General features: G+C 29.5%; 1 protein-coding gene and 1 pseudogene across 1 annotated transcript; both read right to left on the bottom strand.

Annotated features, from left to right (window-relative positions):
* Positions 1-1957: 1957 nt before the first annotated feature.
* On the bottom strand, positions 1958-3691 carry LOC112758312 (small ribosomal subunit protein eS25y). The gene is made up of 4 exons (XM_025806940.3): positions 3534-3691; positions 3365-3439; positions 3063-3197; positions 1958-2221 (listed from the first exon to the last, which is right to left on the bottom strand). Exons 1-4 carry the CDS (start codon positions 3534-3536, stop codon positions 2108-2110), a joined length of 327 nt encoding a protein of 108 aa, XP_025662725.1. The 5' UTR covers positions 3537-3691; the 3' UTR covers positions 1958-2107.
* A 1219-nt stretch (positions 3692-4910) lies between these two features.
* On the bottom strand, positions 4911-9886 carry LOC112756787 (uncharacterized; annotated as a pseudogene).
* Positions 9887-12091: the final 2205 nt, after the last annotated feature.

Raw genomic sequence — 12091 nt, 5'->3', positions numbered from 1 at the left:
TACTCAATTTTTTATTCGATCAAATCACTAATTATTATTTACTTATATAAATTATATGTACAAACAAAAATTTCAGATCAAATTATACTCTAAATTCATTTTAGAGATACGATATCAGTTTGATGGAAAACTAATAAAATCTTATTATTTGTATAATTATGTTGATAAAATAATTAAAAAATATAAAATTTTAAATGAACTAAGACTAAGTATTGGAGGAATAAATTTTCATTTTAAATTTTAAATCACTATTTATAATATATGATCTCACAAATATTTTTGTAGGACCCAAAATAAAATTGAAACTAGAACTACTATTAGAGATACTCTAATGTACAATCAATTATAATTACAATAGTGCACTTTAAATGAAATAATACTTTATTTTAAATAAAAATTATACTTAACAATTAATTACAATCAAACACTATTCTTAACTTTAAATTAGACTTCTAATTTTTATTAAAACAAAAATATTTTAATAACTAATAAAATTATAATTGTTAACACTTAGTAAATATTTAATTTAATTATAAATTTAAATAATTGTCTAATTTTTTATATTTAAATTAACTGTTTAATTAATTAATATTTTTTAATATGATTTATTTTATTATAATTTATTTATATTTAGATATACAAATTATAACTTACTTTTTAGTTTTTTTTTTATTTTTATTATTGAAGGAGAAAAAAATTAAGTAAAATTTATCAATAAAAATATTAACCTAAAGATATATTGGTATTTTAAAATTTGAACCATATATTTAAATTTATGATTTGGTTTAATATGGTTCAATAAAATCAAACCAAATTAAAAAACAAATCATGTGGGACACTTGTTTCAATCAGAAAGGTGACTTCAGCAGAAGTCATTTTTCATGACTTCATTTAAGTGGCTGCCAATAATGATAGGTAATGGTGATGAGAAATCAGTAAATTAGTATAGTACTTTTACAGGAGAAGACAAAGATAAATTAGTACTTTCATACAAAATTTAATGATTGACTGGAGGAATAAATCTTGCCAAACAAAATATATTTTTTGGAAGTCATTTTGTTAAAAACAAATGTTGAGATCCTAGTATATAAAAGAGTAAAAAAGTGCTTTCATTGTTGTGAAATAAGAAGCTTTCGTATCTTAATGCATGTATTTAATTTATTCGGAGCTATTAGAGCGGAAATATGAGTCGGAGCAATAACAAGAATATTTCTAGTGGAAGTTTTGTCAAATACAGAATTTTTTGAGTAAAAAAATCTTGTCAAACACAGTAAAATATAAAAGGGTAAACTACAAAAAATATACTCAAATAAAACAAAAATGCCCTTAGATTTTCTATAGACAAAAGTGCCTTTTTTTTTGGTGACTTGACAAAAGTGCCTTTAAATTACCTAAAAACGTGACAAAAATATTAAACATTAAATATTTATTTTTCAAAAAATATTTTAGACTGAATTTTGATACAATTTTTTTCAAACATAATTAGAAAAATAAGATATTATGTAAAAAATTGATAATTTTTCACTGAATATATATTTTTTATGATTTTTTAAAAGTATTATTGGTTATTGACAAAAAAAATCACAAAAAAAACATATACTGAACAAAAAATCACCAAATTTTAAAAATAAAAATATCTTATTTTTCTAATCATATTTACAAAAAATCACATCAAAATTCAATCTCTAAAATAGTTTTTAAAAATACATATTTAATACTAAACATTTTTGTCACATTTTTAAATTATTTAAAAACATTTTTGTCGATGACAAAATTCAGATGCATTTTTGTTAGTTACAATTATTTAAATGGATTTTTGGTGGTTTACCCAAAATAAAAAAAGATCTTTTGAAAAAAAATATCTTTTTCTAACAACTTAATGACACCACATGCACTAAATATACACATTAGAAATACAACTAAAACAGTAATAATAAGATCGTCAAAATACCAAAAATGATGAAACATAGAAGCCAAATACATTATAAAGTACACACAATATTCTCAGCACATGGATTCAGCAATAGTCTAGTACTGAAGCAATCTAGCCAGAAGTACAACAAAAACTGGGGAAAAGAACATTTCATTAATCTTGCAAAAACTATATCTAGGTGTTTGTTGCTCTTGTGTAAATCTGCTGACTTGCGTGGGCGGAGACCAGTCTAATCGAACCTCTAGCCATCAACTCTCTTATAGCCCTCCTTGCAAGCGATCCATTAATCTGTAACAACGAAAGGAAAATAATGACTCTTTTGGGAAGGATAAAACATTACTCATAGTCATAGAGTGCTTCATGAATTGAGAATCATGTATCCTATTGTGCTAAGTGCAAGCAGGAAGTGTGCTGCGAAAGCTACACTTGGAATGCATCGGATAGAAAAGGATAATGAAGTCATGATTGTAACTGTCAGAACGAGATCATCAAGAACGAAGGGCCTTCAATTGTACACATAATTGCGAACTTAAAGCTTAGAGGTGAGGGATATGTAACCAGCAACCAATATGGTTTTTCTAAAACAAATAAGTGCTGAGGCCTTTACAAACTAGTGGTTCGGCAAATCATATCTACATTGGGATAACCTTATTAACAATCAACAGAGAAGAAATAGTTGTAAAATCCACAAATGAAGGCTGATGTTGGAGACACAGTGGAGTATTGACAACCACAAATAGATGACAAAATCAACAGTGTAGATAATGGATATAATATATAAATTGCAAGCAAGATCATAACAAGTAACACAAGCCACAAAAACAATATAACAGAAAAACTATGTGCACGAAACTACAAACACAAAATAGTGCATGCAAATCCTTTTAGAATTAGCCTCAAATAATGCAGCAACAGAGCAGGACTGCAGGAACATATAGGCAAACAAGATAAAGAGTTTGAATTTGTCCTAAGCTTACAAACTTAGAATGTCAATAGAATAAAAAACAAATTCAAAGACACTTCAAAAAGCAGTGACTCCAATCCTAATCACAGCCTAAATCTCAGATCCTACTATAACACAGATCAAGAGAAAACAGTAATGCTTGTAGAGTAAGAGAAAGAAGAGTACCCTCAAACGATCAGAGAGAATGGAAGGAGTGATGAGCTTGAATTTGGGAGCTTCAGAGAGGAGCTTGTCATAAGTACCCTGATCAAACAGCACCTGGTTGTTCACCTTTTCCTTTTGCTTTCCCTTGCTCCACTTCTGTTATTCACATTCACAATAACAAAAAAAAAAATCTAAACTTTAAAATCAAGCATACATTAACAGCATCAATCCCCAAAATTACCTAATAGCACAACTAATAATTCATTCAGGGCCGAAAAGAAAAGAAACAATTATTTTAAACATTCAAAAAAATAAAAGGGGACCTTCTTCTTTTGCTTGCCACCACCAGATTTGGCGGGCTTGGAAGATGGTGGAGGAGCCTTATCCTTCTTTGGAGCCTGCAATCAACAACACAATGAACCATTTAGAGTGATGTAGAGTGAATCGAAAAAGAAATTCAATTTAGGAGATGCACGAAGAGGAAATTCGCACCATGTAATGGGTTGCGAGAGAGGAAGGTGGAAGGAGAAGGGAGTTTCAGTGCGGAGGCGGAAGTTCAGGTCTGTTCAAGTTAAGTGGCAAGAAAGTGAATGTGAAACCCTAGGGTTTTCTATCGCGGGTTAACCTAAATATCTAAACGACGTCGTTGCACTTCTCTTCTGAAAAGATTGGACCCTAGAGGTCTTTCTTTTTGTTCTTTAGGCCCATCTCGTATAGTTCTGTTTGGGCTTTCTAGCTCCGGCCCATTGTTCAAATTTGTCATCTTTTCAGTTTTCAATGTATTTGGCTTGAGTTGACTTGTGATGTAGTTGGCTGTCTCGATTTTTTGTAATTGCAGATAATACAAAACTTATTTTTATGATAATGATGAAATTGTTTAACTAATAAGGATAAAATTACAAATTATATATAGTTAAATGTTCTCAGCCAAAATAAATAAATAAATAAATGGAATTGAGTAAACATACAATTGAATTTGATTTTAAATGCAATTCATGCAAAGAAAAGGAATAAATTTATCCCTCTTTATTTTAAATTCTTTTCTAATAATAGAAGACAATACCTATTTTTTAAGATAATAATTTAGTTAAATATATCAAATTATCTAAAAAATTTTATCTCAGGACTTTAAATAAGAATAATATTTTTTTAATGCTGAATAGACAAACTTATTTAATAAAAAAATCACAAATAAATTTATCATTTTCAAATTTTAAAAGACTGTTTTATCTCACCATTTATAAAGTTTGATAAAAGATAAATCATGAAATTGTCATTGTCAAACAAAATTTTGAGGGTTTTTTGTTAATTTAATGTTTTTTTTTTAAATTTATTCATTTATTGTTACAATGATCTTTTATTTTGATGGATGGAAATAAAAATCTATTATATACTCATAATTTTTCTACATCTAAAGAATGACTTCTCAATTATAGTATTCTATTACTATATATTGTTTTAAAATTAATTATAAAACCAAAAACTCTTCTATTATTATTTATTTGTCTAAAAAATATCATACAATTATAATGTTAATTTTTCACGTATTGTATAGGTCTTAGTCCAGAGGGTGGAACCTCAAATGAAAATATCACATGGCATATATATAGATAAAAGAAAACTAGAAAAGTATACAAGGTGCTAATTAATATATGGTAAATGCTATGGTGTCTAAAAAGTGGTCCTATTTACTAAAAGAGATTAAAAAATAATATTTAATTTAAAAAATATAATAATAAATAATTTTTAAAAAATCAAAACTTACTACAAAAAGATAAATTAGGCAAAATTTAAGCACCAACTCATAGACACCATAGAATTGGCCTTAATATATTACAAAATTCAGAAGCCGTTAAGTTGGATCAACAACTAATGATTAAGAATGTTGAGAAGGGCAACTCTGATTTTGATTAAGCACTTAAACAATGACTCAATTCCTTCTTCAAGATCTTAAATGCATGACCCCAATCTTAGTAAATTGTTCTGCAAGTCATCGATGTTTCCCATGTTGAATGCAAAGAACTGCAATGCATCATCCACTTTTACAAATTCATTATTGTCCTCTGTGTTGGATAACATCCTTTTGTTGTTCATGAGTTTTGAAACCAACCGCCACATTTCGATGTGTAGATCCAGAAATAAAGTTTAAAAGGGACTCAAATATGGCAAAACTAGTAACCTAAATTTCTTTCAACAAGTTAACTGTTTGATATTCTTTGTTGATCATAGAAGGGTTGTATTTATTTGTTACAGTAATTACCCAAATCAGTCTTCGAGGATTTTAGAATTGGACATTTTAGTCCCCAAGAAAAATTAATACACAGATTAATCCCCAAGGTTTTATTCCGGCAGACAAATGAGTCCCCAGTAGGGGTAAGCACGGGTAGCGGGTATCCGATTATCTGTCCGAACCGAACCAAACTAATTAAATTGGTTCTGAAACCAACGGGTAATTGGGTCTAACCCGAACCAAACCGAGGACTTTTGTTAGTGATTGGTTCGGGTATCGATTTTGGAGGTGCAGAACCCAAACCAACCCGCAAACCCGATCATATATTAATTAAATAAAAAAATATATATGACTTTTTCATTAGACAATGATTATTCATTATTAATATGTTTGGATTTTAATGAGTTTAGTTTTTAATGTATTTGGTGTTTAACAATTTAGATTATTTCAATTGATGTTACATGTTTATTGTACTTGTTGAATTTTTAAGATAAAAATTTGTTTTTTTTTTTATGAATTTCAAAGTTATCGGGTACCCGATTACCCGAACTGAACCAATACATTCTTAATCGGTTTGGTTTGGTTTGGGTACATGTACAAAAAAATACAAATTCGAACCAAACCGAACCAATTACATTTTTATCGGTTCGGTTCTAATTTTACCATAAACCCGAATCAAACCGACCCGTGCTCACCCCTAGTTCCCAGTTCATTTTTCGGCAGAGTAATTACCCAGATCAGTCCCCAAATATTTTAAAAACGTACATTTTAGTCCCCAAGAAAAACTAGTGTACAAATCAATCCCCAACGTTCCTCTCTGTTAGACAAAATAGTCCTCCATCCAAAAATAAAATAAAATAAAATAATTATTATTATTATTAATTGCAGAATAATATTGTACTATATTTTTTATATTTTTTGGACAAAAATAATGATAAATTTATTCATTAAATTCTTATAGTCACTCAACAACAACAACAACAATAATAATAATAATAATAATAAAATTATTAGAGATTATTTTACAAGAAATTCAAAATTAAAACCATTTGATATTTTGTATTTAATATAATCAAAAGATGTCCTATGTAAAAAAATATATATGTTTGTATTAAAAAATATGTATTAAAAGAAAATATTTTAATTTAAATTTGTATTAAATTCATATTTTTTTAATACAAACATATGTTTTAAAATAATACATCTTTTGATTATATTAAATACAAAAATATCAAATAATTTTAACCTTGAATTTCTTGTAAAATAATCTCTAATAATTTTATTGATTATTATTATTATTATTATTATTATTATTATTATTATTATTATTATTATTATTATTATTATTATACCATGATTTTTTGTATTTTCTAGATAAAAATAATAATAAATTTATTCTTAGATTCTTATATATGTATTTATATATATATATATATATATATATATATATATATATATATATATATATATATATATATATAGTCACTCAATAATAATAATAATAATAATAATAATAATAATCAATAAAATTATTAGAGATTATTTTACAAGAAATTTAAGATTAAAATCATTTGATATTTTTGTATTTAATGTAATTAAAAGATGTACTATTTTAAAAAATATGTTTGTATTAAAAAGAATATGTATTTAATATAAATGTAAATTAAAATATTTTCTTTTAATACATATTTTTTAATACATACATATATTTTTTTTACATAGGACATCTTTTGATTATATTAAATACAAAAATATCAAATAGTTTTAACCTTAAATTTTTTGTAAAATAATCTCTAATAATTTTATTATTATTATTATTGAGTGAATATATATATATATATAAGAATTTAATGAATAAATTTATTATTATTTTTGTCCAAAAAATACAAAAAATATAGTACAATATTATTGTGCAATTAATAATAATAATTATTTTATTTTATTTTATTTTTGGATGGAGGACTATTATGTCTAACAGAGAGAAACGTTGGGGATTGATTTGTACATTAGTTTTTCTTAGGGATTAAAATGTCCGTTTTTAAAATTTTTGGGACTGATCTGGATAATTACTCTGCCAGAAAATGAATTGGGAACTGATTTGTCTGCCAGAGTAAAACCTTGGAGATTGATCTGTGTATTAATTTTTCTTGAGGACTAAAATGTCCGATTCTAAAATCTTTGGGGACTGATTTGGGTAATTACTCTATTTGTTAATGTTGTAAGTGTGAGGAGTGTATGAAGTTAGTCCTACATCAAAGAAAGTAAGGAGAGTGAATAGTTTATAAGATGAGAGACTCATTAACTTAGTATTTTAAGGTTTTGAGTTGAATGTAGTGTCAGTTCATTTTATGTTCTCTCATTTCTCTCCAAAATCTCCCCGGTGGTGACTCTATTAGAAAGTCAAAATAATATATTTTTTTTCTCCCTCTTTTTCTACAATGAAAGTGATGGAGTTTTGTTTTCCCTCTTGATTTAGTGAAATTATAAGGTGCTGAAACATTATTGCCAAATATAAATATGTGTTTCTTTTGCCAAAATTTTGAGTTGTGACAGTGGTGATGCATTATAGATTATGCCGTGCTATCTTTCAAATGATGTAGAAATATATATCTATAACTTAAGGAGAATGCATATTGATTTAATTTGTTTATTCATCATTATAATAACAAGTCGACAATAATAAAATCATTCATTAGATTCAACTAGGGGTGTGCATGGACCGGGTGAAACCGGGTTTAATGTGACCCAGACCCGACCCGAAATATATACCGGGCCTATTTCTTAGACCCGAACCCGACCCTAGACCCGATGAAACCTATACACTTTCGGGCCACGATTATACCGGGTAAAAACCGGGTGAAAACCGGGCCGTTAACATTATATTACCTTGATACCTTCTTGTAAGTTAGCATGTAAAAATATCCAAATTTCTAAGACTCCAATCATTATTTGACATGGTAAAATTCACTTAGAAAAATATAATAAGAACCAACTCTTCTTTAAAATTAAAGTATAACCATAATCAATACTAATATTGCCTAATAACATCAAATATTTAAATCAATACAAATAATACAAGATTATGCATTAGTCAAAAGTCTTATGCATTTTAAACATAAAATATTAACTTATAGTCTTATATATAATGACTAATAACACAAAATATTAAGGTTTACAACACTTAAATTTCACATAATAATAGCCATCATCCATCACTAATAACACAAAATATTAATTATGTATGATGACCGGGCCACCGGGTCGATTTCGGGTGACCCGAGCTATGGCCCGGACCCGACCCGAAATAATGACCGGGTCTATTTTTGAGACCCATACCCGACCCTAGACCCGATGAAATCACACCAAATTAGCCCCTAAAATGTTCGGGACCGGACCGGGTCTTCGGGCCGGGCCGGGCCATGCACACCCCTAGATTCAACATGTGGAATTTAAGCCCATTACTTATAATTGATAGCAATAATAGAATTTTCATCATTGTTCAACCACCAACTTTGATCAGCTTCAATATTCATTCAAAACACCATGTGTATTTAATACATGTACTAACACTAATCAAGTTGTAAATTAAGTAAAATTATTCTGAACACTTTAACTATGTCCATATATATAGATTCGTTTGAAACAAAGCAGCTATAATTGAAGTCTCAAATCAAATAATGTATTCTGATTAGCAAATTTTCATGTACAAGTGTATGAATATGATATTATTATCTACATAATTTCTTAATAATTATATATGTTGAGAAGTGAAACTCTCGTTCTAATAAGTTGTCTTTCAAATTGCTCAATTCCTAAGTCCAAACTCTTAATGCATAACTCCAAATTTTTCATAGAATTTTAGAAACTCTGAACATACCCAACACTGCTATGCTTTTGAAAGAGAGACTACAATTCTCCGTCAACCTTCTCGAATTCGTTGGCGTTTGATTGGTTTGAATCACAACATACTCTCTTAGGCTGCATGAACTTGGAGACTACTGTTCAACTGCTCATCTTTGGTTTCGCCTTGGAGCCATAGACGAAAGATAACAAAGACTCTAATTGGATCAGTGTGAAGAGTTCTACTTCTTTTAAGCTTCTGATCATGGACATAAATTCATCTTCAGTGTTTAAGGTTGTTGGAATAGTGAAGCCTTTCTTGAATCCCTTGAAAATCTCTAAGGCATTTTGAATTGTCCTTTTCGCCTTCTTCCTTAAGGACAAGTATTTATTACCCTCAGATTGTAATGCTGATTCGCCCCATCTCTTTTTGCAAACGGCCCATTGAAGTCCTTATATATGATCTCTGTTGATTGTAGCAGGACATCTTTGACAGTAGCACAATTATCCAAGAGCATCAGACACCCTTCTAGCAATTCATCGACCGATTTCTTGCAAGATTCGCTTCTGAGTTCTTGTTGCATAGTTTGCAATAGAAGTACCTTATCTCTACTTTCATACAAAGCCTGCAAACCGTTGAATTTAGAGCTTATTGATGAGGTGGAGGCAGCTTCAGAAGCCTTCAACCTCTGGAAATGCTTTGCATATTGCGATATCAAAGGATGCGGCGCAGAAGGCACGCTATTCGACCGGTTGTGCAAACATGAATTCATATTTGTATGGTAGAAATTGCAGCCAAAAAAATTGAGGTAGTTTTTTTCTAATTTAGATGTTGGTATTCTGATGCTACCATATGTTAAAAGTATTTGTTAGGTACCAGACAAATGACACAACAAAATATAAACACAACAAAATATAAAGATGAAAAGTTAGAAATTTGTATAAAATATGAAACAATTGAATAACTTTCTTTGAGAATTATAACTTCTCTCTATTATAAGGAGACTACAATAACACTCTCTCTTGACAAAAGGAGAACACAATTCTCTCTATCATATATAGGAAAAAACTACTCAAAAAAATATTATGTTATTCTATCTGGATGACTTGACTGAAATGAATTAAAGAAAAACTCAATTTATAGGTGAGTTTCTTTAATATGAACCATCCGTCAATTAGAGGTATATAATTCTTCTCTTTTTCAACCATTAAAATTCTAAGGTTATAAACTAAGATTATTTATTACCTTTCATTTTATTTAGTTATTATTTATTTATTTATTTTCTAAAATTAGCTTTACTAATTTTCACAATCTCCTACTTAAAGTTAATTTTGATAAATTTTTAAAATTTATGTTGCTCATGTATTCCATAGGCCGTATGAGGATCTACACTATTCAAACTTTTCTGTGTTGATTGGTTTTGTCATGGCATCTGCTAGGTTATTTTTAGTGTGAATCTTTTGCATATCAACACTTCCTTCTTTTATTACTTCTCAAACAAAGTGATATTGTACTCCAATGTGTTTTAAGTGCAAGCAGGTAAGTATGCTGCAAAAGGTACACATAGAATGCCTTGGATACAAAAGCATAACAAAAAGTCATTATTGGAACTGTCTAAAAGACATCATCAAGAAAGAAGGACATTCAATCGTACACAAAATTACAAATTTTAAGCATAGCGTGAGAAAACTGACAACTACAACCAGACATCAAACATGAACATTAAGTAAATATGAAACCAGAAATCAAAATGGCTATTCTAATAATTAAGGCTGTGGAAACTATAATTTGGTAGTTTAATGTCTACATAAACCAATAATCTTGTTGACTATCAACAAGGAAGAAAATAGTTGCAAAATCCATAAATGAAGGAAGATGTTGGAGACAAAACGTGGAGTGTTTGACAACCATAATGGAAGGGTGTAATATGAATTTTATTGAATGGAATAACAGTTGCAAGTATAACACACTATGGAGGACTCAAAGTCTCAATGCAACAGTATAAAAAGAACAGAATCAATATAATGAAGAGAAGAAAAAATATGATAGAACGTCACAAGAGTACAATTCCACAATCCTCATCCAATAACTTGTGCAGAATTTGGGAAAAGTAAAATCAGAGAAGAATTTCCATGACAGAAGAAAAAAAGGGAAGAGAAGGAGAGAGAATAGAGAGGCTAGGGAGAAGATGAGAATAACAGAAAGGAATAAGAATTACCACGTTACGCTAACGAACGTAGTCCTTTAACCGCCTATTAGTAGCTTTCACTCTTGCACTTCTTCTTGGGCCTTGATTTATCCATATGCTTGCCATCTGTCCTTGGTTTGTACCTAATTCTCCTCCAACATATGTGGCTCTAAGGCATGATTGTCATTACTATTTTCTGCATGGGCAGTCTGGTTAACCTCAGCATACTTTGGCTTCTTCCTATTCGTTACTTTACCCTGCTCATCAACAACAACCTTGTCCTCAAGGTTGAAACTAGGATAAGTATGGCACAGATCATCAGCACTCTCCCACGAAATGTCAACACTCGATCCTTGACCCCATTTAACCCGCAGTTGAAGAATCTCTTTACCATCTTTGATGACTGTTCTCGTACCCAAAATCTCTTGCGGTTCCAATAAGGGTCCCAACTCGGTTGTGCATAGAGGAAGGGGAAGATAATGGTCAACCTTCTCACCCCTAAACTTCTTTAAAGCTGATATGTGAAACACATTATGAATCTTAGCTTCAGGAGGCAGTGCCAATTCATAAGCCACGACACTCAGTTTACGACAGATCTTAAATAGCCCGAAATAGCACATCGCCAATTTTTTATGCTTCCTTAAAGCAACTGAATGCTGTCTATAAGGTTGAAGTTTCACCAACACGAAATCACCCTCTTCAAATTCAACCAAACTTCGCTGCTTTTCTGCAAAGTGTTTCATGAATTGTTGGGAGCAAGCCATGTTACGCTTTAGCTACTCTAAGATCTG

This window comes from Arachis hypogaea, chromosome 16 (genome assembly GCF_003086295.3).
Source record: "Arachis hypogaea cultivar Tifrunner chromosome 16, arahy.Tifrunner.gnm2.J5K5, whole genome shotgun sequence".
Classification (NCBI taxonomy): Eukaryota; Viridiplantae; Streptophyta; class Magnoliopsida; order Fabales; family Fabaceae; genus Arachis; species Arachis hypogaea.
The sequence above is the reverse complement of the archived record's forward strand: the minus strand, read 5'-3'. Positions and strand labels throughout refer to the sequence as shown.